Source organism: Pterocles gutturalis, unplaced genomic scaffold, assembly GCF_000699245.1.
Source record: "Pterocles gutturalis isolate BGI_N339 unplaced genomic scaffold, ASM69924v1 scaffold3888, whole genome shotgun sequence".
Classification (NCBI taxonomy): domain Eukaryota; kingdom Metazoa; phylum Chordata; class Aves; order Pterocliformes; family Pteroclidae; genus Pterocles; species Pterocles gutturalis.
This window is the reverse complement of record NW_010122729.1, coordinates 66,909-91,274: the sequence shown is the minus strand read 5'-3', so window position 1 is coordinate 91,274 and position 24,366 is coordinate 66,909. Positions and strand designations below refer to the sequence as shown.

The following is a 24,366-nucleotide window of genomic DNA, read 5'->3' as shown; positions in this document are numbered from 1 at the left end:
AAGGGGAAAGAGAACCTCGAGAAGTACTTTAAAGGCTAATGCTTTAATCATATTAATAAGAAGTTATCTGGAGAACAGGACAATGAAACTTGTGATTACTTCACCTCTGTGACAAATTCTTCTTTATCTAGAAATTGTTGGTTTTGAAACATTTCTGAAGTTTAAATGTGTTTATTTGTATATATATGTATAAAAAAAATATAATGGAAGTCACTTAAAGTGGAGTCTGATCCATTGCACTGATCTTGAACTTACAGTCCCTAAAATCTTTCATATAGAGGTGCTGACATTGGAGTAACATTTTGTCTGTTGGCAATATGCTTGATTTTCCTAATATTTTTTTTTTACTCCATAGAAAAAGTACTCAATCTCATAGTGAAAACTCCTGATCTTCACTTAGGATTTGTCCTACTTACAGGTTTGTTCTGGTAAACCATTTACTTAATTTCAAATTGATGAGTTTATATATTGGATTACGCTAAGCCTGTGTTTGCGTGTGTGCTTTTTAAATAAGGTTGCTAGGGTTTGTACTGATGGAGAAGATAATATATAGTAAATGAGGTTATTAAATTTAAAATACTAGCTGTTGTGCACACACACGCACACACTTCCCATGGCTCTGTGTTGCTTCTCTGTTCTGTGGACAGTATGTACTTGTAGGATCTTTTTGTGAGACAAATTGCTCCAGTTTAAGATTGTAATAAATTCTTTTGCTCTTAATGCTGGTTGGCTTTCTAGTAAATGTCTTAAGTGAATGGGACCTTTTAAATCACTTCTGAGAACAAGTCTTGTCCTTGTGTTTTTGAAGCTGTGTAAGCACTTCTGAAGAATCATGTATTGCCTTTTTTTTTATTGGGAGATCTTGCTGCTTGTAAGAAGGTGTTTTGTTGATGGGAGATTTAGGAGCCATTTAATTAGGTAGACAGTACGGAAGACTCCTTGATCGGTGCTAAATCTGTTTCTTGTCTGCCTGTTAAAACTTTGATTTTTGGTGTGGAGAGTGGCAAAGTTTCCACGGTAGAAATGCTGTCTGTGGTGTGTGGGGTGGTGGTTGGAAGGTACTTCCTGGGGCTTGTCTGTCCAGGCTCCTGCTTGGAGCAGGATTACGAATATCACTTGTTTGCCGGCTGTGGCTTTGTCTACTGAGCCTGGAAAACCTCCTAGAACAAAGTTTATCACCTCTCTGAGTACAGCACCAAGCCACCTTGCAGATGTTTTTTCTAATGTTCACTCTGAAACTTCCAAGCTGTTACTTGTGATACAGAGGAGAATTTGCCCCCATTATTTTTGTAATGTGCCTTCAGCTTCAGTTGCTATTAGATTATCCCTAGGCTGCCTCTTTGTCAGACTAAACAAACCCAGCTCCATCACCTGCTTCTCAAACATCATCCTCAGGGCTCCAGACCATTTTGGTGACTCTTTCCATGTTCTCAAATTCCTTTTCAACTTGGAGTGCTTGAAATAGGACACAGTATTTGAGCTACAGCCTCACCAGCATTGAGTTTCCTTTGATTGCATCGCTTTTGGTTTTACCTGTTTTGTAATGAGAGCGGATTCTTGGCTCATATTCAACTTGGCAACCAGTTTGATCTCAAGATCTATGTCAGTAAGGCTGTTGTTCAACCAATCTGTTGCCGGAATCAACTGAAGCCCCCCAGGAGCAGAATTTTGTGCTTCATGAAGTTCCTGTTGGCTTATTTGCCAAGTTTATCAAGATCCATCTGAGTTGAATCTCTATTTGGAGAGTCAATCGCTCTTCCTTGTTTAGTATCATACACAAATTTTCTGAGGATTCATTCTGTCTTATCACCCAGCTTGTTGATGAAGATACTGTATAATACTGGCCCCAGTATGAGCCTTTGTGGTGCTCCTTACCCACTACCAGCTGGATGCTGACCCACCGATTACTACCGTTTAAGCTCAGCAGTCCAGCCTGTTATTCAGTCTAACAGAATATTTCTATAACCCATGCCTTTCCGCTTACTAATGAGACTGCTGTGGGAAGCCAGATCAGTCCTATTCACTAGAAACTGGACTGTGATTTCATATGTTGCAGATTTATCAAGCAAATATTTGAAGTGTTAGTAACCAAGGCTAGCTTTGTGTAAGTAAACTCATATAGGTAAAATGGAGTTGCACATGTATTTCAGTCTTCCAGGGATGATGCTGTTTTCTTTGGGGGAGTTCTGGTGCTGTGAAATGTGGTTTCAGTAAAATAAAATGTGACATTGAGAAGCTCTGTAGAGAGTCCTTTTTCCTTTATTTAACAGAAATAGGTGACTTTTTAAATAAGTAACTAAAGCTTTTATATTTAGAATGCACACTAATTGATTTTGTTTCAAGTGCATTTTACTACAAAGTCTTAGCAGCTTCACTTTTAGAAATATTGCATCTAAATCCTTTTGTTTGAAAGCTCTGGAATAAGCACTGTTGAGTAGTCATTTCTAGCAGCTAAACAGTGCCAACACTATGAGCCTTCCGTTGTTCTACACTCTTGTAAAACCTCTTCCCAAAACAGCTTAAGTTATTTTTCCTGTTTATAGTAGTGTGCATTTGCTTTAGTTTTTAAAATTATGGCACTATAAAACTACATATGTATAAAAAAAACCATATAGACTATGTATATAGTTTCATTGCTCAACATTCAGCTAGTCCAATCCAAACTTAAAAATGAAGGAATAAGTATAATTTCATCTTTCAGTCAACATGCAAAAAGGAGTCAGAAGCTTAGCACTAAATCTGTTTCTGCAATAGTTTGTAAACTTGCAGTCTCCATTTCAGTTTTGAAATACAAAGTCAGTTTTCCATGATTTTAAGTGGACAGTTGGAGTAACCGATAGTTATTGTGATCCAAATCATGTATCTCCCTGACTGGATATCTGTGATCATAGTGAGTTTCCAGATGTTTATTTGACATGTGAAAGAAGAGAAAATGTAGCTTGGGTATCATGGAGATAAAGCTTGAAAATGGGACTGATGGCTCTAAAACTAGAATGTGATCAAAAGAGAAACTAAACTATTTTATGTTATTTTTCAAAGCTGGTCACATGATTGCTGAACATCTGGGGTTCAACAATGGGTTTAAAAGCCAGAAGAGGGGTTTTTTTCCACTTGAAAACCGTAACAGTTCTAGATTCAGTATGTGTCTGTTTCTACCAGAAAATATTTTTGGGCCAGGGGGTCATGGCTGTAACTTTTAGTGTCATACACACTAATTGCCTGTATGTATTGTCAGAATAATGGAAACTGAGATGAGTAACTGGTACCCTGCAGCTCACACACTGCGTTTATCCCGTAGGTGTTTTAGGCACAGATTTTGTTTTTGCTTTAAAAATAAAATTATCTAATTGTTTTAGACCTCTTATGAAATGAGCAAAGAGCTGAACAAATACATACTTTGGTATCCTGGAGGCAGACTGGTGAAAATAAAAGATTTGCAGTCATAGCTCAGGCAGACGAAAGAAGTATTGGTGAAAATCATTATGAGAGAAGTTTATTCTGCTTTTCTTCGTGAAATAAATTAAAATTTGACTTTGCCTTTGAGATTTTTATGGGGTACCACTTTGAAGAGCTGTGCAGTGGCAGTGTGAGTTCAGTGTTTAGAAGTTGATGCAGAGCACAGAATGTCAGGCAGCAGTTTCTGATTGGAAATTGGGTTGTAGGATTTCTTTTGTTGTTCACTTCTGATGCTTACCTGGAAAAATAAATCTTCCCAGTAGTATGAGACAATGTAATAAAGTGAATGGGCATAGATCAGAACAGCTAGGTCTTGCACTTAACTGTCTAATTAGCAAGGCTAATTTTTAACGTAGTAACATCTCAAAGTTTATATAGCCTTGTGCAGCATGCAGTCAGAAAATCTTTCTGTGGCAGAGCCAAGGCTTTTTGTTTTGTTTTATTTTTTCTTCCCCCTCCCCCCTGAAATTTAGGTTCACAACATCTTGGCCCTGGGTTTTGAATAAACATGGTGATTAAGGCTTTTTGTTTAAGAGAAATGAAGAGAAATGTGAATAAATCGTAAAACTCTACTGGCATTGAACAAATCCTTTGGATTTTATGTCGTTCTTTTGTCTCTTCATGTGGTAAGAGAGAGGTGTAGGTATGACAAATATCCTCCTTTTCTTCTTGCAGACTCTCATAAATTTCTAATGTGGATTACTGGCTTTTGGTAAAAAAATTTTTTTGAGATGTGTTCCTGTGTGAACATGAAAAAAACACCCACTCTGTTTTGATTTTGATGAGCATCACTACTTGTTTTACTAGCTTTCTTGATGTTGTCTTAGATTTCCATGTTTCAAAAGCAGCATTACGTAGGTCAGTCTTTTAAGAGGTACTTAAGTTGAAAAAATATACAGTCATGTTTGGTATTAAAACCAACAAAAATGCCCTGCTGTAGGGTAAACATACTGGAATGAGAAGTTGGAAATTTCCTCTTTCCTCTTCCCCCCCTCCTCTCCCTGTCCTCCATCCCCACCACATTATCAATAAAACATCATGAGATATGTCTTGTTTGAATGGAAACTGGCAAGCAAGTATAAGTGCTTGGTCTATATTTTTTTTTTCAAATAAAGCCATGTAGTTGGACTAGAGTAAGTGCTTACTGTTTTGTTTTGTTGTTTTGGTTTTTTTTAAGTGATGATACTTCTGGGTATTTTTTCTGGGTATTTTTTGGTGAGGTCAGGGTTTTGTAAAGATCGAGCTTGCATGTTGAATTGGTGTTATTTAACAGAGAATGTAATGGGCAATATGTTACACATAGCTCTAACTGTTTCAAACAGGAGAGCGTTGGGCATCTTGTGTATTGGACATCTGGGTTGGCTTTGTCTGCTGCTTCCCTCCTGTTGTACCTCATTACAGATTTCTCTGCAGCTTTTCACATTGGAGTGGTTTTTTTTGTTCTGTGTTTTTGGCATGGAAACAGGAAAGGCTGTATATAAACAATAAATCCCAGTAAACTAACTGGGACAGATTCTGCCTGCCTTCCCTGAATACCATCTTTGAAAAGAAGGAAACAGCGTAAGAGTGTTTTGGTTATGGAAATAGGATTGACTTTATAGTAGAGCTATTTTCTTGAAGAAATATATAGCGGAGATGGAGCACCTTTGTTGTTTTACTACATGAAGTCCTTGATATACAGATCTAAAATTATTTTTGCATGACCTTGTTAACTGTTGTGTCATATCATCAACTATATAGAAACTTCTCTAATTAATTAATACAGCTGTATACCTGATGATGGTAAGTTTTGGCAAAGTGTACTGTCTTACACATTCAGAGCTGTGGAACTGTGTATCCTATTTTCTCTAAATACACTATCTCTGTTCATTCTTCCATTCTGTGAATGAAAGACGATGATTTTTAGCTTATTTGTCAATTCTGTTATAATCTACACTTCAGTTTAGTGTCTCTAGTTAGTTATTGTCTATTAGATAATGCAACATGGCTTGACGTGTAGGTAGATGAAGTTGTAACAGCTCCATGTCAACAGTATTGAAGAATATGTGTGCCTTAAAACATCTGGAACTGAAGTTACCTCTACAATGAAGTGGAGGATTGGTTTGTTTAGGGTTGTGCTTTTTCTCTTTGCACTGTAAAGAAAAGTTGTACCTTTCTAATAACAACTTCAATTTAAAGAATGTGGCAGTATGTAGGTTGAGCTTCTTTTAATATGCAGACTAACTTTCTGTTTTCTCTTCCCTCTAGCTGGTAAGCCTGCTGCTGATTGGAATTGCGGCATGGGGGATCGGCTTTGGCCTTATCTCTAGTTTCAGAGTCGTTGGAGTGGTAATTGCAGTAGGAATCTTCCTTTTCCTTATTGCCTTGGTCGGATTGATTGGTGCTGTGAAACATCATCAAGTATTGCTATTCTTTGTATCCTTCTGATGGATTACGTGGACCACAGCTTGGTTCAAGCCATGTAAACAACCTACTCTGTCAGCTGAGACTGTTGTGGAAAGTGCTTCAGAAACAGAACAGAAAATCACTATCTTATTTTGGTCAAGTACAGTCTAAATTAAACTTCCTTCCCATTTCACTTTATTCCAGCTTTCTTTTTTTCTCGCTCGTTTTTGCTCTGAAGACAGAAGTAGTCACGTCTCCTCTTTTTAAAAGTCAAAATATTTTAATTTTTTTGTGAGCTTTTTATGGTGAGTCAGTGTGTCACAGGTGCCTCTTACTGCATGCTCAACCCTTCACCAAGCTAGAGTGTGTGAACTATTCATGTTTAACAGTAGAGAAAGCTGATACTTCCAGATTGCCAGCTGGTTGTAGCTGGCAGGGGAATGCATTGTGGGTAAATACAGGCTGTCAAGAAGCACTTTATTTTCTTACCTAGTCTCTAACTGTGAACCCAAACTAGAAATGAGCACACACATTCCCAGAGTGCTTTGCTGCCCCTTTATGCTTACTGACGCTGTGTAAGCAGTCTGTAGTTCTGCCTTGCATAACAAAATTGATCTGTTTGGATGAAAAAAGAGATTCATCAGATAAAATTCTTTTTTTTCTCATTGTGGTCTATGAATAAGTAGTCACCTCCACTTTACAAACAGTTTAATTCTGCGAGATAAGTATCTGCCTTATCTCAGTGGCCAGATTGTGAAGCCAGTGCCTGACTTCCAAAATGTGATCATTGGTATCAAAGTTTGTTCTTTTTGTTCTTTAGTGTTTTCAGATGCATTAGTCCAACAGTGTGCGAGGCTGTGTTCCAAAAGCCACTCTCACTTTTTTTTAATCTAGGCTAAAGTTACCTTTTGTAATTAATTACCAGACTATGTCATAGAAGAAAAAAAAATTATGAATATGCAATACCCAGAAGAGTATTTTCTTTACTGGCGTGTTTAGGAGAAGTATGTTGAAATTACAACATGAGTCCCTAAAGCTGGAGAATTTGTCTGTAGATTTCTCTCTCTCAAAGCTCCTTTTGTTAACCTCTTTGCTCATGTTGTCTTGCTAGGCAAGAAACACCTAACCCAGAAATACCAGCTATGTATAGTAGTAGCCAAAAAGAGATAATATATGGTGATAGAGTTCTGGGAACATTATTTGGGTCATCTTTTCTGCATCCAGTCAGAATTTACTTGTATAGATATTTTGTTTTGAACGACCTATTGTTATCCAATGAAATAAGGAATACCATCAGGCATATATGTTATAAAAACAAAATTAATTTGAGACTGTATCCTTAACCACTATTTTCCAGTACATGATTATTCTTTTGCTGGTCTTTATTGTCCAGTTTTCTGTCTCCTGTGCCTGTTTGGCACTAAACAAGGAACAGAAGGTAAGAAAGGTTTCCTGACTTCTCAGTTCCTTTGTAGGATAATACTATAAATACATATGGACATACACACACACATATATATTTATGTATATACATATATATATATATTAGTCTTCCACAAATTGGGGAGAGCATCTTTTAAGAAAATCAGCATTATCCTTTTAAATAAATAGACCTTAGGCAGTGCTTGGCTGTGGTAGCTAGAAAGAAATACATTTGGGTTTTAAAATTACTTTCAGCTGTCTCTTTTTTTTGTTTTTAATTTTTTAAGTTTCCCGTGTTGGTTTATGGTCACAAGTGTAGCAGCATGATATCTTGCCTATCTCATGTGTTGAGCAATTCCATATAAGCTGATGAAATCTACAATAATTGTAATGTAAAGATAATAAAGCCACTGAATTGTTCTAGTGTAACCGGAAAGGTCATGACTGCGTTAGGAACAGAGGTGACCCTTAAGTGTGAAAGTAAAACCAGCTTCCATGGGGTATGGAGGCTAATTCTCAACTGCATAAGGAGGCAGTGGTACAGTGACTAAATAATCACCTTCCTACGTGTAAGCACACTTTTTGTTTAAAGTCTGACCAGTCCCAGTTAGATTAGTTGCATGTCCCATTACTAGTGCTTTTATTGGGTTTAGGAAAAAGAAAGGAAGAAATTTAATTATAAAGATGAATGTACTGCTGCTAGGTGCTATTATTGCATTTGCTATACAGTCTGCTTGAACATTCAGCTCATTCTTTAATATATTACCCTGTTAAACTTCAGGATCTGAAGGTTTTAGTTAGGGACTTGTCCAGTTGGCCTAGTATATTGATTTCCAGTGAAATGCAAAACAGTTCAATTAATATAATATGTATTTGCTTATGCCTTCTAGAGTCAACTTCTAGAGGTGGGATGGAATAACACTAACAGCGCGAGAACAGATATTGAGAGAAATCTGAATTGTTGTGGATTCAGAGTTTTTAATCCGAATGAAACCTGCTCCTCTGTAAGTTCTTCAAGCATGAAAAAACTTACGACTTCATTGTGTTTGTTCAGATATGTACAACTGTCTTCAAAGTTGCAGAAAGCAGAGTTTTTAAAGAAATGTGTAAGGTAGTTGTTGCAACGACACTAAGCTCTTTAGTTAACTTACTGGAAACGTAATCACACAGCACCCTGTGAAGGTTGTACTCCGTTGTCATTTATGTACTTGCTTTTTTGGAGTCTTTTAAAACTGCTAGACTTTTGTCCATGGCTGGTTATAGAGCTGATTAGATGCTTTCAATCAATGAAGTGTCATCAGCAAATGGAGTGCAATTCTCTTGTTTGTATCTGCTACAGGATTGTTTTAGAAGTCGCCAATGTCAACCATGTGCACCGATAATAGAAGAGTATTCTGGAATGGTGCTGAGATTTGTTGGAGGCATAGGACTCTTCTTCAGTTTCACAGAGGTGAGTAGGAGGTTAGAAGTCTGAGTGCTCTTTCCCCACTTTTAAGGCTTTGTTTGTGAAACAATTAATTTTAGGAGCTTTGTTACAGTACTGTATCAAGAGTCAAATAATTAATTAGGTCAAATTTTTCCAGGCCATCAGTTTGTTTAAGTCTGCCAAAAAGAGGGCTTATCTTTATTCAACACTGGGAGTTTTTGCAACTTTGTTATTTACACTACAAACCACAACTAGATACCACATTAAAATGTGATACGGTAAAGTTTAAGTTTTGCAGAAAGTTAGGTATTCTGGTTTAACATTCTCCAGAAGTCGTTTCATGTAGTTCCACTCGTTGCTTTAGTGTCCAGCTGATACATACACTTGATTAATGATTGGTGAATAAAAATCCTCTTTTATAACCCCAGAGTAGAGCATATGAAGATACGGGTTTGTAGATATGACAGCAACAAGAGAGATACAGCAACTTACCTGCCCTCAGTTTCTCTGCTACAAATGTGAAGCTACGGGGAGGGGGGAACATGGTTGGAGGGAGTGACAGGATTTGAAAATGTCCTAGAAAAATAGCCTTATAATTAAGTGATAACTGTAAAATGAAACAATTTGTAGGATTTTTTTTATCATACTAAAAACAGGTTTATGAATGTTTATCATTAGGAGACGGGAAGAATAATTTAATGCTAGACAGGCCTATGAGAAATATTTTGCATTGCTTTGCAGATACAGTATTGGCTTTTTTGTTCTGTTAGTCTCTCTGTTGCAAGGTGTGAATTCCTTCTGAGAAGGTGCACTCTTTTTCTAGTTAAGAAAGCTAGTGTATGGCTGTGCATTTTTTAGCAATAGCAAAATATCCTAAACTTGTGTACTGGAAAATCAATGTCAGGGTTTTATGTTGAAAACACATTTTGTAAAACTGATGGAAGATGAGGTGGAGACCCTCCGCTTAATAATATATTCCATTTTTATTTTCAGATTCTGGGAGTCTGGCTGACGTATAGATACAGGAACCAGAAGGATCCCCGTGCAAACCCTAGTGCATTTCTTTGATAAGTTTGTAAAAAACTGAATCTTCTCTCTGCACCCTCTACTTCAAAATATCGATTCTCCGTAGCTTGGTGTTTCTGTATAACAAGTGTTCCACGTATACCCAAATAAAACTTAATTTCTGTAAGAAATTTGTAGTTTTCATATTTAATTTCCCACTATTTTTCTTCTAGGAATCTCTATCTTGAAGTAGACTGGTGCATTCAGTAGTTCGCAGAGTCAGGCTGCTGCTCTGAGACGGTTAAATAAATCTGTTACAACTTTGGTAGTTGATGTGGTGAACTCTATACAGTGAGTTTTATAGCACTACTTGCTTCTCTGGTGTCCAAGAAAACCCAAAAGTATTTTCTGCTGTATTAATTGATTACAAAAAATTCACATGATTTCTCATTAAAATTATAAAAATATATGGTGGATACTTGGACTGTATGATTTGATTAGGCTTTAGGGTGAACTCTAGTCAACTTTTTTGTCTTAATAAAGTCTCCCACTTTCCTGTTAAGGTAAAAATAGAAGCTAAAGATGTTATTTTCTGTAGTGCACATATGTGTATGTTAATGACTACTGTAGTCTTCACCCCTCCCCTTCCCTGTTTGTTTTGGCTTTCTGGTAGCTTGAGAATTTTGTTGAGAATAAGAGTAATTCTTTACTTTTTAATGGATATCTTCACTATGAGAAAAGTGAATGAAGAAAACCAGGAGAATGTAATCGGCTGCTGATTAACTTGAAACTTCTTTTTCTTTGACAAGTGAATGAAGTTTGGTATTTGCACATCAGAACTAATAGTGGTCTGTCATCTTTAGTGTAAGAAACTTGATATCTAGAAAGTTGTTGTACAGCTATTTTTTTCAAATGGTGTAAAATTATTGTTGTAATAACTCAGCGGTGAATATTCCTCTGTCATCCAGCTAACATTCTTGATTTCATGAGAGATTGAATGATGTGTAAAAAGGTAAAAAAAAAAAAAAAAAAAAGGTTAAGGTTTCCAGAGGTTTCTTTAAAAAAAAAAAAAAAAGAAAAAAAAGAAAATAATTAAAGTTAGAATGGTAAATTACCCACATAGTAAGTGTTGTCTGAGCTGAAGAAAAGAAATAGTCCTCCTTCCGGCCTGTAACAGAAGTGTTGCATCAGCTGGAACGTCAGACATATAAACACCCAAGGTGCATGTTCCATTTGTTTCTAATCGCACTGAATTGCAGACCTGCATTGCACCTTTTCTTCATTCAGTTGCTGCTTCTGGTGTGGTAGGCACCTGCTGTATCCTGAAAGACAGCACTGCAGGAAGAAAAGGAGAAGAGTAGTACGGCCATCTGCTCCGGAATGCAGCGGCTGAGCAATGTGGAAGGGAAGACAGAAGTGGGTTCTCATACAATCTCCCTTTACTAGGGAGATGCCCCTTTGTTCCTGCAGAGGAGGCAAAAAGAAGTTGCAATACATGCCCATCAGAACACTTTCAGACATTCAAGTGCCCAGTGCCCTTAAAGAATTGTCTCAAGGTTTTAAATAGGAAGAGTTGAACCTGAATGCAGAGGGATGTAAAGAACTTGCTAAAGACAGCTTCTCTTCAGGTGTAGCTAGTTCTTCAACATCTGTCAGCGCCATCTCCTGGTGCTTGGACTGTGCATTACTGCTTCGTATGTCGAGAAGTATTGGTGTCCATTTTGAGCACATAGTTGTACATTCAGTGTAAGCCCACTTACGTACTGAAAGACCTTAAAAGCCTTCAGCCTGTTACTGAAGTAGAATGCAAATGTAGGCAGCTGCTTTTTTCTCCAAGTGCTGTCCTGTTTAAGCAACTGACGAGCTATTCTCAATTTGTGTCACGAGGACGGTCATCGTCTTGTGGCTGTCTTTAGCCACAGTTAATTTTCCTGGTCTAGACAGGCTCCATATTTTGCACGTTACTGTAATAAATTACAGGAGAAGTCTTACGGAGAAGGTGTATGAAGCTTAAAATAATACCACATTGCTGATTTAATTTTGACTTTTCCTATTTGTTTTTAGTGCTTAGTTCTGAATAGGTCTGTTTTCATAAATACAGTAGGTGATTCTGGAGTGTAAATGTACATCACTGAGAAAATATTGAAAATGTTACCACTTCAGAAACTCTTACATCTCATAACGTGTGAATTTCTTTCAGTAGTCAAAAGACAGATCAGTGGATCATATGGTTTGATTAAAGTTTTTCTGTCATGTTAATAATACATTGTCTCTTCAAGATTGTGTTTTAAAAAAACAACCAACACAAACCTTGAAATTTACATTAGAAGTATTGATTCACTTTCAGAATCTAATTCTTAAGGGAGGCAATAGAACACATTGAGTCTGACTCTGGTTTGGGGAGGGAAGAGGGTAACCTCCCTCAGGGTATGGCTGGCTCACATGTCAGTGTACAAGAAATGTTGTACTGTTCTACTGTGTTGAAATAGAGCATTTTTGTAAAAAGTATTTATGTCGGTGGGTTTTGTCTTTGAAGTTTTCTTTGTTCATTGCTTTGTCTTTCATCTTGAGAAAATAGTTCTGGTCATATAAAGATTTTTTTTTTCATTTGCTTGGTTTCTGGAGAGGCATTTAAATTTTTATCTGACTCCTTGAGAACTGGACATAATTGTAACCAGATTTTCCAGAAGCTATTTACAGCAGCAGAGTATCAGAATAGTGTGGTTTAACTTTTAGGATTCTTAGTGCTTACATAAGATGTCTTTTGACTTCAGTTATGTTGAAATGCTTTAAGTTTGTTATTTTGGAAATTGTAGAAACCTGTCTTGATTCCTTCAAGACACCTACAGATTTTTTTTTGTCACATAAAAATAACTGGCTATAAGATAATAAAATAAATTCTTCTGCATCTGTGTAAGAAAGTGAATCCAGATCTTAACTAACATACTGATACCACTGTACAGAATCTGCCTCCTTTTATATGAAAATATTTATTACAGAAAGAAGCTTGCATAACTTGATACCTGTAAAAAGGTACCTTAAAGCCTATACCTGGTAAGGTAATAGGAGTGTGCTGGTATTATTAGCTTACATTATTATTTTTAGGCCTAATTATTTAAAGTTCGTTTGAATGCTAGTGGGGTTCTGGAAACCCCATCCATCCTGTGTGCTTCAAGTTACTGAGCATGTATACTTCAGAAATGGTTTCCTAGGTTTTCCAAAGAAATGGGAAAAGTTTTGGGGTTTTTTAGGTACCGAGGATTGTCTTGATGCCTCTGTAAACCTAAATAATCTGTATTTAGAGGAGGGGATGAAAAGAGCAGTATTAAGTTGACCATTCATATATTAAGATTGTTGAAAATTGGCTAAAGTCAAAAGCAAACTACAGACTGCAAAAAAAAGAGAATTTATTTTAAAAAATAATTTCTTAATACTTGTAAGCTGAACTTGTTTATTTGCATCTATAGGACTGTTGTAGTTTTGGCCCTGTCTGTGAGCCAACTCCACACAGCCCCTTCCCCCCTGCCTCCCCGGGGTGGGGAAGAATTCAAGGGGTATAGGGAAAACAGACTTGGAGGTTGAGATAAGAACAAAATAACTACAATAAAATTGAAAATAACAATGATGGCTATAATAGTAATATATACAAATGAGTGATACACAATGAAACTGCTCAGTGCCCAATGACCAAGGCTTAGGCCACTCCTGCCTAACAATCCTGGAGCAAGGAGAGTCCTGAAACTGCACTCCCAGAATGGAGATAAGAGCCTGATCGTCTCAGGCTGAGAGCTGACCGAGGGAGGGAGATGACCCTGGGAGAGGGACCACCTGGAGAGAGATGACCTGGAGCAAGAGGGCGAGCTTCTGGATAGATTGTTACCTATATACTGGGCATGATGTGCATGATATAGAGTATACCAGTGGCCACTTTGGGTTGCAGTCCTAAACCTAAGGTCAAATCCTGGGCTAGTAACTGCTCCCTCCCAGCTTCTCCTGCACCTGCAGACACTGGCACAGCAGAGATGCTGAAAAGTCCTTGACTGTCCTGGCAGCAACTATAAACATCAGCATGTTACCAGCCTTCTCAGCACAGATCCAAAACACAGCCTCTTACTAGCTGCTATGAAGAAAATCAACTCTGTCTCAGCTGAAACCAGGATAAAGGTGTAGACTACTAGACTCTTGTAGCGTATGCCTTATATCCATTTGCTGGATATTATCCATAACGTCAGTACAAGTGTAGTTTTCATCAAGTAGATAAAGATGATTCTGATAACCAATTGCTCCAGCCTCCCTCTCCTCAGTGTTGTAACAACCTTTTTTGCTTTTTGTGGATGATAGCTGCTTCTAGAGAATATTTCTGCCCCTATTGCATCCTGCCACCCTGCCTGCCTCCCGCCCTCCCCACCATTTTCTGCTTGGGAAGGAAGAAGGGAAAGACCTTTCTGCAGCAAAGTATTGCCTCATCACAGTTACGGATGCTGCAATAGAAAGGAACATCTTACCTGAATTGCTGAAGGAATACTGAATTGCATGTCTGGGGCCATTTCCAGGTACCACTTGAGATTTTCTGGTTGATATGGTTCACATAGCTTACCAAAGACATATTAGCAAGTGTCTTGCTTCTCATTTTGCTGAGAAATTCCCTTGAGGTAACTCTTGCTTCTCTCGCTCGTCCTGCCTTGAGGTGTAGTCCTCTCTAGTGGTTATAATCATGCCTAGTGGTGCTATTAATGGTAGTAGTAGTGATAATAATGGCTGACATTGCCAAAAAGCTGAGAAGATAATGGAGGTATAGTCCTGGGCAAAGTGTTTCTCACTGCTGCTATTGCTGAGTTCTTAGATATTTGAGGCTGGAAAGTCTCCTCTTGGTCTAAGTCTTGAGGTGGTGTGCACTCCCATGGTGTTCAGCTGCCAGATCTTTACTTCTGACTTCTCTTGTCCCTTTTGGGCTTGTAAATAAGCAATCACAAGCTGTAATACAATCATGAAACCAACCATATACTTGGGGGTGTTGGTTGATGAGAAGCTCTGGCAATGTGGGCTTGCAGCCCAGAAAGCCAACTGTGTCCTGGGCTGCATCAAGAGAAGCATTAGCAGCAGGTCGAAGGAGGCGGTTCTCCCCCTCTGCTCTGCTCTCGCGAGACTGCACCTGGAGTACTGTGTTCACCAACATAAAAAAGACCTGGACCTGTTGGAGCAAGTCCAGAGGAGAGCCATGAAGATGGTCAGAGGGCTGGAGCACCTCCCCTGTGAGGACAGGCTGAGAGAGTTGGGGTTGTTCAGCCTGGAGAAGAGAAGGCTCCAGGGAGACCTAATAGCAGCCTTCCAGTACCTGAAGGGGGCCTAAGAAAGGGATGGGGAAACACTCTATCAGGGCGTGTAGTGATGGGATGAGGAGTAATGGGTTTAAGCTGAAAGAGGGCAGATGTAGATTAGACATTAGGAAGAAATTTTTCACTGTGAGGGTGGTGAGGCACTGGCCCAGGTTGCCCAGAGAAGCTGTGGATGCCCCATCCCTGGAGGTGTTCAAGGCCAGGCTGGATGAGGCTTTGAGCAACCTGGGCTAGTGGAGGGTGTCCCTGCTCATGGCAGGGGGGTTGGGACCACATGATCTTGAAGGTCCTTTCCAACCCAAACCATTCTGTGAGTCTATGAATACAGAGTTGCTTCTATTCATCATCTCAAGGCTCTACTGAATTCTGATGTAAGCTGGAATCTTTTACGGGAAGCAGTTTTTATGTTTTAAAAAAATAATTCTTGAAGAGATAAGGTGGTCCTTGAATCACTTCAGAATGCAGCCAGTTTAAAAAAAAAGAAACAAAAAAGCCCCACATGTAAAAAAGCCCATCTTCCAGTGTCAAGCACTCTTCTGTAAAAAATTTGCACTTATTATCTAACTGTAAAGAAAGAGCTGATAATGAGATCTTGACATAAGATGGTGCTACAAGAAAATAAATGGAGATAAAGGAGGCAGAGAAATACAGAACTTAGCTCACTGCTGAAACTGGAGATAAAAAGCTGTTTTCTGGTAATGAGTTTGGCTGATGGTGTTCATTTTCTTCATAGTAGCTGGTATGATGCTGTGTTTTGGATTTGTCACCAAAACAGTGTTGATAACACAAGGATGTTTTAGTTATTGCCTACACAGCCTCAAGGCCTTTTCTGCTTCTCACACCACCCCACCGGCGAGTGGACTGGGGGTGCACAAGAAGCTGGGAGGGGACACAGTTGGGACAGCTGACCCCAAGTGACCAAAGGGACATCCCAGACTGTATAATGTCATGTTCACCAAAAAAAGCTGGGGGAAGAAGGAGAAAGGAGGGACATTCAGAGTTGTGGTGTTTGCCTTCCCAAGTAACCATTACGCATGACGGAGCCCAGCTTTCCTGGAGATGGCTGAACACCTGCCTGTCGATGGCAAGTAGTGAATGTTAATTCCTTGTTTTGTTTTGCTTGTGTGTGCAGCTTTACCTTTACCTATTAAACTGTCTTTATCTCATCACGTGAGTTTTCTCACTTTTACGCTTCTGATTCTCTCCCACATCCCTCTGTCCCTCGGGAGGGGAGTGAGCGAGTGGCTGTGTGGGGCTGAGCTGCTGGCTGGTGTTAACCCGCAACAGCCCATTTTCTTCCAAAGTGCTTAGTTGTACGATTGCAAGCTGGGGTCTCAAGTAACATAGTCATTTTATTCTTTCTAATAGTGATAGATAATAATAAGGAAAAAATACTGAAATGTTTTGTATGTAAACACTTGAAATGGATTTATTTTAAAAAATCATTTTTTACAGTTGGATCATACAGTAGTCTTCTGTATGCCTTAAATTAAAAGCTCACAGCTTTTAAAAATGCTGCCCAGTACAAAAGTGCTAATGTAAAACTGTAGTGCTTATGTGTATAAACCAGCACTATACATCACTAAACATCACTCTAAATAGTCTCTTCAACAGTGTCAATGAGCGGAGAAGAGATGGAAGATCAGACTTCATAGTATTTAAGGGCTTCCTTCTTCCCCTTACAGTTCAGTCTTCAGGAGCTTCAGCGCTTTCTGCATATTTGAATACACTAGAAATGAAATATTCATACATGTTATTTTTCTTGCAACTTCCTCTGCCAGCAACTACAAATACTGTAGTGTCATTATTATTAAAGCTCACATGCCTGTTGCTGTATGGATTCTGATGCATTGCGCTCTACAGCCTCTTCCAGTCATTTTGTGACCGTCATCTGTTTAATTCTGACTCATGAGAACGTACATCTGATTTTGCAAATGCATGGGCATTTGCAGGGCAGAGAGGGGAGCTGTGCAGGGTTGAGGGAGGCCTGCAGCACACAGCTCTTCCCTGCTGACAGGAGCTTTCCTGACCTGGCCCGGCAGGGCTTCTGTGCAAGAGTGTCACCACTGCTTACAGTTAATGCTGATGAGTTATGCACGTTCCTACTGACGTATATTTTCTTTTAAAACAGATGGATTTTTAAGGCTCCAGGGCCCTGCCATCATTCTCTTCACTGAGTTTAAGGCTAGCATCCTGTTTAATTTTAATCCTGGTTAACTGTCTTTCAGCAAGTACTGGTTGTGAGAGTCTGTAATGTCTGGTGTTATTCCTTGTCCCATGAAAAGTGTGACTGCTTTTAGAATATTTCAGAATACACTACTTACACAATGAAATGTCAGAGGGCTCATACGCATAGAGACGGTTTGAGTATCTTCCAGTAATATCTGCTCTCACAGTCAGGGAAGGATCTGGAAAAAAGGATAAGAGGAGTTGTAGAAGACAGGATTAACCTTCAAGCACAGGAAATAAATCTTTCTGCACTTCTGCTTGCTTCCTAAATGTTTCTGCAAGACACATCTGCTTACACTAACAAGCAAGAAATAATAAAGGGAGAGATAATATGGCAATGAAAATTGTCATAGTGACCTAGATTTACAAAGGTAGGTGTTGAAGATACCTGTGCACGGTGTCTGTTCTGGGAGAGGGAATACTTGGAGTTGTGCATGGCCACTAATAGGTCTCCAAAACACAACTGCTTCAAAGGGGTTTGTGCAGGTTCGGGGAGCACAGAACTGAGTACTGAGCTTTGAAAATCAGCCCCTGAAGCACCCAGGGTCACTGCTGTTCCTACAGTGCCTGAGATTGTGTTACAAACAGAAACCTGTTGGGTTTACAGTATTTCTAGAGATAGGACGATGAGCAAGGCTGAGCCAGCGCCCACCCATTCCAGTGACTGGCATAACGTCATTTCGATGACACAATGGAAGGAATTCTATCACTTGTGGAATCCATGCGGGAGGAATGCTGGACCTGTGAAGCTAATGAGCTGTCTGGGGTTGCTTTGAAGTTTCATCTGACAAAACCAACTAGAAATTTTATATTTCTCGTAGAATAAATTCCTGTTAATAAGCCTGAGGATTTGAGGTTCATGGTGCAGCAGGGGCTTCGATCTGAGGTTGGCTTTGGTGCTTAAGGTACTCACCTATGAACAAAATCCGAGGGACATACTGGCCATCAGGTGCAAGATTCTTGTCTGTGGTTTCATACTTAAAGAAAACAGATAAAGTTGCCAGTCAAGATTGCAGGATGACATGTTACATAATTTTCTTTTTTCTTCATTGTACTTTATGTTATGAAATAGAGCTTAAATAATACATTTTGCGGTTCAAGAATTTCACTGTCTGAGATGCAGTCTTTTAACAGCTGGAGTTGCAAATTGGTAGCAACAGTTAATGTCATTATTAAACTTTAAATTCCCTCATATTTTGAGGTTATGATAGCTACAGATGAAAGGGACTTATTACTAAGTCTGTTATGCTTCAGCACCAGCCATTTTTCCTAGCCAACCCTAGCTATTAAACTGACTAATTATAGCTAGAGAAGCCATAATTAAAAATAGAACTTTATTGCTTTTACATAATGAAGTGGAACTGGGAAACTTACCACAAGGTTCAGGAGAATGAATTTTTCAGCCAGTTTCTGTATATCTTTATGTTCAGCAAAGACCTTCTTGAGGGCTAGAGTGGTAACAAATGGGAATGAAAGTTAAAAATATGACCATGAAATATATTGTCCTTGAAAAAGAAATTCAAACAAACTGCTAGAATCAAAATGAGAATTCCCAGTTCACAGTTACAGCAAATGAAGATTTTAAGTTCATTCCACTGAAAGATTATCAACTCATTTATATTCTGCAGTAAAGAGTAATTACAATGGTATAGATTCTCCCTCCTTCCTTCAGATAATTCAACTCACAAATTTGTTTGAATTCGAACATTTGACCTTTCAAACCTCCTATTGCAGTTTCTGGCTCCAGTTCTTAAGGCACAGACAATACACTACAGAGTAGTAGGACTTCAGCCCTCTGAGATGTCTGAAAGGATTTTAATGCTTGTACAAAGACCCTTCTGCAGTTACGGGAGCTGTGGATGGACACAAAGCTCTTGCTGTGTGAATCAGTTTGCAGGAAGAAGGGCCCTTGGGTACATTCAAAAACCCTGGGAAAAGAGCAGTCCCAGTTACCAGAAATCCCACAAAAGCTCAGTTTCAGCCTGGTTTGATTTAGTCCTGGGCCCAATTCAGTCACAGTCATCAATGATACTGAGAGCTGAAAACATCCTTTCCAACAAATTATTATTTTTCATTGCTTCTGGTCCTGCGATTTGATTTGGCTGATTGTGACCGGAACTGAAAGCAGATTTATTACAGGTCAGAACCTGCTGACCCGTGCTTGTTTCTGTGTCTGTTCTGTATCATGTAGTACTGAATTACCATTTTTATTTTATTTCTGCACATTGGAAAATACCTACGTGTGACAGCAACTTGAAGAACACTCTGTGTCCTTGTGCAGGTTAGCATTTCACCAAGGCTTACTCAGCAAGCAGAATGGTGGCTGATTGTTTTTGAGTAGCATTTACCCAGAAACTGAGAACCAGCTGGTTTGGTTTTGTTTGGGTTTTTTTCAGTGCAAAGGGATTACCTTGGCTGTGTGGGCAGTCATCCAAGTGGTGGATAATCATCAGGGGCTTGTTGCTGGAAAAGAAGGGCTCTTGTTAGAGGCCGGGGAGGCACATGGGGACGTGGAGTGGGGTGTGGCGGGGTGTGGAGTGGGGCACGGCGGGGCGCGGTACCTGTGCTTGGAGCGGAAGAGGGCTTCCTCGTACGTCTGTGTCCAGATGAGCTGGTCTCCCCACCCTGCGGGGCGAGGTCAAGGCAGAGCGTTACAGGCAGGGGTTTGCATCCTGCCCTGCCCGCGTCTGCTGGGAAGGACTTTGAACAGACATACTGCCAGAGGGCTTTAAATCAGGAATAAAGGGGGGATGCGTGTGTGCTAGGAAATACTAGAAAATGTAGTTGCAGAATGAGTTGCAAGAAAATTAATTAATTAGAACATCACAGGAATCAAAACTTGAGCAGACTGCACTTTTTTTTCTTAATTTGGTTTTTTTTTGGGGGGGTGGGGTTTACCTCTGGAGAGTGTCTGAGGCAGTTTTGGTTTAGTGGTGTTCTCCTTTGTCTCCTTCTTGCCTACGTCCTTTGCCAAAGCACAGGAGATGGCAACGAGCAGCAGCAACATGGACATGTAACTCTTCTCCATGGCTGTTCCTGGAACAGATGAGAGAAACTTCATGTTGTCGTGCCTCCCAGGCTGCTGCTTGCTTTGAGGCATGCAGCAGATAAGGACATGGTGGCAAGTTAAGCCACAAGTATGCAGCAGGGTGAGTCAGGGCTGAAACAAACTGCTCCAGGCAGGGGCCTAGGCTTGGGTAACCTCAAGGAAGTGTGAGGTTTCCTTAGCAAATTGCCATGAAGGACCTGGCTGCTTTCTGCTGCTCTGTTAATGCCATTGGCCTGTGGTCCTTTTTAAGGTGTGCACTTACATGTTATTTTCTTTCTTCTGTTTACATAGGTTGAATTTTTTCAGTGAAACAACTGAGTTTTGGCAATTCTGTAAGTACTTTGAAGTCCTTATGAGTTCACAGTCATACCTTGATCTCCCAGTGTTATTGTAACTAAGTACTTCAGCAGCCCAGGTTCTAAAAATTTAACTTATCTCAGCTGTACCTTCATTTTGCAGTGGGAGCAATTTAACGAATAAGCCAGAATGTTAAGCTAGGCTTTACAGTGAGCCACAGGTATAGGCACTGCTTAATGCTGTTGTTGAAACTTCCGATCCGGTCTTCCTCCTTAATAGTATCATCTAATCCTTAAAGATAAACCACTAGAATCTGTAACAGAAGGAGTGGGGAGGAGTTGGTGTGTGGACAGTGAGAAATGAAATGCAGTTTGCCAGTTTAAGCAGCACAAAGCAGAGGGCTTTTCCTGAGCTTAACTCTGAGGCGTGGAGGTGGAAATGGGACATGTCTGATGCGAAACTCCTCAGCGTTTCAGCTGCAATGCTTCTTTGAAGGGGGAGACGACTTTAACAACATGACCCTATGTTTTCATATTAAACTTCCTCCTAGAAACTAGAACAGTGGTGTAATGGGTCCAGTATGAAGACCTAAGATATTCCAAAAGCAATACAGAAAATTTGAAAGATTCATGCAAAATCACAACAGGCTGACAAGTTTTGAAATTCAGATAATGAAAATGAAAGTCCAGGGAAAGTTTTTTTCTGTGTAGAAACTGCAGGAGGAGTAATTAGCTGAGGTTCCATCAGTGGTACAATGCTCTTTCCTACTGGGGTGTGCAGTAAACAACAAACATCCAAAGGGTAACTGTTTCAAGGGCGTGAAGTATGACTTTTGCAGCAGACTGCCTTTCTGCCCTAAGAAAAGTTTCCTTGGCAAGGAAGAAAATTTCATTAAGTTAAATTAGACGCAGTGGATTTTCAGTGTTGCCTCAAGAGTTGTTTTGGCAAGAGTTGTATAGCAGAAGTAATGCTTCTCAAAAAAAGAAAAAAAAAAAAAAGGTGGCAATATGGGCCAACCAGGAAATCAGAGACCAGGCAGATTTTGTGCTGTTGCTGATGCAGAATGCAGAAAGCATTGACAGAGGAACATTAAACCTGCTCTATAAAAACTGTCTCTGGAAGGCTGTGTGCACTTTGCTAAGTTCTTCACCCCCCCCAGAAATCCCCCCTGCTCTCCTGGCTCTTTTAACCTGTGATGCCAACATTTCTCTACACATTTTTTTTATATAGCAAGCTGTGCTGAGCTGTGCCTACATTGCTTCAGTCTTTTCTTTCCATTGATGGACTGGCCCAGCCCCAGGTCAGCCAGGCTCACAGCTCCCCCAGGGACTTTCTAAAGCAGTAAGCGAGCCATGCCGTGCTGTGCCTTACCTTGTTAACTCTCCCAGCCACCTGCCCGGGTGCGAAGGTGATCCCGCTTCCAGTGTGAACCCTGTCGTTCCTCATGCCTATTTATGCACCTTCACACACCCCAACTCCACCCACAAGCTTTGAATATGAATACTACTTCCAAAGAGCTAAACTTTACAGTTTTACCCCCACTAAAGCATTCAGAGTTAAGTTTGTAGTTAAATAACATTGTGGTTTCCTATCAGACACTCATCTAAAGCTCAGAGATGTTTCTGTAGACTTTTGGGACATTTTTTGAAAGGCAATTTTAAAAGGCTGGCAAAGATCCAAGTCCAGGTAAGCTTAAGTCAAGACTCCTGATTTGCCTGAAGAGTGATTTGTCTCTTTTTGATTGGCTGGAAAATCAGTATGGGTTGCTGTTCTTTCAGTCTGCTGAAAAAGTTAAATTGATGACTCAGAATTCTAGATGTTAATTAGATAATTAGCTATGCACATTATACAGATATGTGTGTACACATGCATGTATAAAACCACATAGGAAAATTGTAATAAAACGTAAAAGTTTGTAAAGATCTCCACAAAAATGTATTTGGAAGCTATAACAATAAACTGTGTTCATAAGCAGAGGTCTAAATAAATATTTAATTCAAATTCCACATTGAATTAGTTGTGTAGACGATTATTTTTAACTACAGCATAAAAATCAACAATTGTAGGTTTCAGATAAATGTATAATACAGTACAATGCTTAGGAAAATGAAACCTTTTCAGGCAGCTGGAAGGCCGTCCCTGCTGTTGCGCTGACTGCAGGTGGTCCTTCCTCAGAGGTCAGTGCCATTCTGTCCTCAGCAATATGTGTTGAAACTACAGTATGTTCTCCTTGCTGCATGCCTCATATATTTCAGTGTGATTAAAATCATATGTTCACGAGCAGTGAACACTTATCATTACTCAGTTGGGTAGATGCAACCCATCAGGTGTGGATTTTCCTGTTTGAAATTCACAGTCCTCTCTTATGGCTGCCAACAGTGCCCATTTTTTCTGAATATACTTAAGAGAATGTAATGTTCTGGATCACGGTGTGGGTATTTTTTTTTTTTAATCTTTTGTAAATAGGAATTAGGAAAATGAGATGCAGAAGAAAGATGGTGAACTCAAGCAAAAAAAAATGAAGTGCTGTTCCTTTAGAAATGTATAGAAGTACTGTGCTTTGTTTAGATGCTTGACTTCTTAGAATGGTGAAACCAAACCTCCTAGGGAGGTCAATCATTTTAACTCCCCTTTCTGTATGTTTCGTGTCATCTATAGCCTGATAAAGCAATGAAATGAGAGAAAGAGATTGCATGTCAATCTTTGCTCCTCCTCCAGTGCTTCTCCTGGAAGATTCAGAGATGCATTTTGTTAGCTTCAAATCACATACACTCAGCTTTTCTTCTAAAATATATACTAAACTAAGTTTCCAAGATCCATATTTGGACATGTGAGTGCTCACTTTGGACAGTTAGGTTACATCCTTAATCCACTTCAGTGCAGATGTACAAGTCAAAAATTAGGTATCTGTTTCTGAAATCTTGGTTCCAGCTCAGGCAACGATTAATTTCATATACTCTTCATGTCTGTCTTCTCAGGTCACACCAAATAGCATTTGGTAGTTTTAAAGCCTGTAACAGGAGTTCTAGTTCCTCTCTGGTTAAGTAAAGAGATAAAGAGCAGGTAGGCTCCCACTCACCTATGGTTTTTTTTAAATTGAGTTTTGTCTAAATATGCATTTTCAAAACTAAACCCCCACCCACTCCTTGGCTCCTGCCTTAGACTATTTCCATTTAATTTGCACCTTTGCTTTCTCCTGTTTTCAGGAGATGCACTTACCTTAACCTATTTCCAAGTAACTTCATGCTGCTCTGTAAGAAACTCAATAATTGAATCACAGCTACTCACAGGGGCTTCCCTGACAGCTCAAAGCTGGTGATCTCAATGGGGCCAGCTGAACATGTCTCTAAACAGCCCTTGTGTCTTGTTAATGAAGAGAGAGGAGAGAGAGCTCAGCCTTTCCCACAGCTCCCTGCTTAGGTCCTGGTACTGTACCCAGGCGCTGAGTTATCTTCTGGCCACTTCTCAGGGGTTATGTTCTCTGCCTCACTGACTAAATCCTGCAGGAATTACCCTTGGAGAGCTTGGAACAAAATAGGACTGTCTCAGAAGATTTTTCCTCTTTTGCTATAAAGATCTGGTAGACCCCATTACCATTAATGTTTAACATCTTTACAAAACTCCTCATTGGACTTTTCCTTTGTTTTTCATTTCTCTGGTCTACAGGTACCCCTGCTCATTATGTTACACAGAAATGAGCACAGTTTTGGTGACTGGTGTTATGGCCATTTTAAAGGCATTTTCTGAAGTGCTTAGTTTTA

General features: G+C 39.5%; 2 protein-coding genes across 2 annotated transcripts; one reads left to right on the top strand and one right to left on the bottom strand.

Annotated features, from left to right (window-relative positions):
* Positions 1-613: 613 nt before the first annotated feature.
* Positions 614-10,169, top strand: TSPAN13 (tetraspanin 13). Its single transcript, XM_010077601.1, has 6 exons — positions 614-646; positions 5,704-5,871; positions 7,199-7,279; positions 8,154-8,267; positions 8,603-8,713; positions 9,683-10,169. Exons 1-6 carry the CDS (start codon positions 614-616, stop codon positions 9,755-9,757), a joined length of 582 nt encoding a protein of 193 aa, XP_010075903.1. The 3' UTR covers positions 9,758-10,169.
* A 6,261-nt stretch (positions 10,170-16,430) lies between these two features.
* AGR2 (anterior gradient 2) lies at positions 16,431-20,340 on the bottom strand. The gene is made up of 7 exons (XM_010077600.1): positions 20,158-20,340; positions 19,821-19,884; positions 19,670-19,722; positions 18,634-18,707; positions 18,173-18,236; positions 17,355-17,438; positions 16,431-16,759 (listed from the first exon to the last, which is right to left on the bottom strand). Exons 1-7 carry the CDS (start codon positions 20,318-20,320, stop codon positions 16,710-16,712), a joined length of 552 nt encoding a protein of 183 aa, XP_010075902.1. The 5' UTR covers positions 20,321-20,340; the 3' UTR covers positions 16,431-16,709.
* Positions 20,341-24,366: the final 4,026 nt, after the last annotated feature.

Bases quoted from the DNA above. Each gene is read 5' to 3' on its own strand.
- TSPAN13 (XM_010077601.1), top strand. From the start codon at position 614: ATGGCTCTGTGTTGCTTCTCTGTTCTGTGGACA. The intron at 5,872-7,198 runs GTATCCTTCTGA...ACTATTTTCCAG, and splicing joins ATCAAGTATTGCTATTCTTT to TACATGATTATTCTTTTGCT. The intron at 8,714-9,682 runs GTGAGTAGGAGG...TTTTATTTTCAG, and splicing joins TCTTCTTCAGTTTCACAGAG to ATTCTGGGAGTCTGGCTGAC.
- AGR2 (XM_010077600.1), bottom strand. From the start codon at position 20,320: ATGAAGTTTCTCTCATCTGTTCCAGGAACAGCCATGGAGAAGAGTTAC. The intron at 18,708-19,669 runs GTAATCCCTTTG...TTACCACTCTAG, and splicing joins TGACTGCCCACACAGCCAAG to CCCTCAAGAAGGTCTTTGCT. The intron at 16,760-17,354 runs GTAAGTAGTGTA...TTTCATTTCTAG, and splicing joins GCCCTCTGACATTTCATTGT to TGTATTCAAATATGCAGAAA.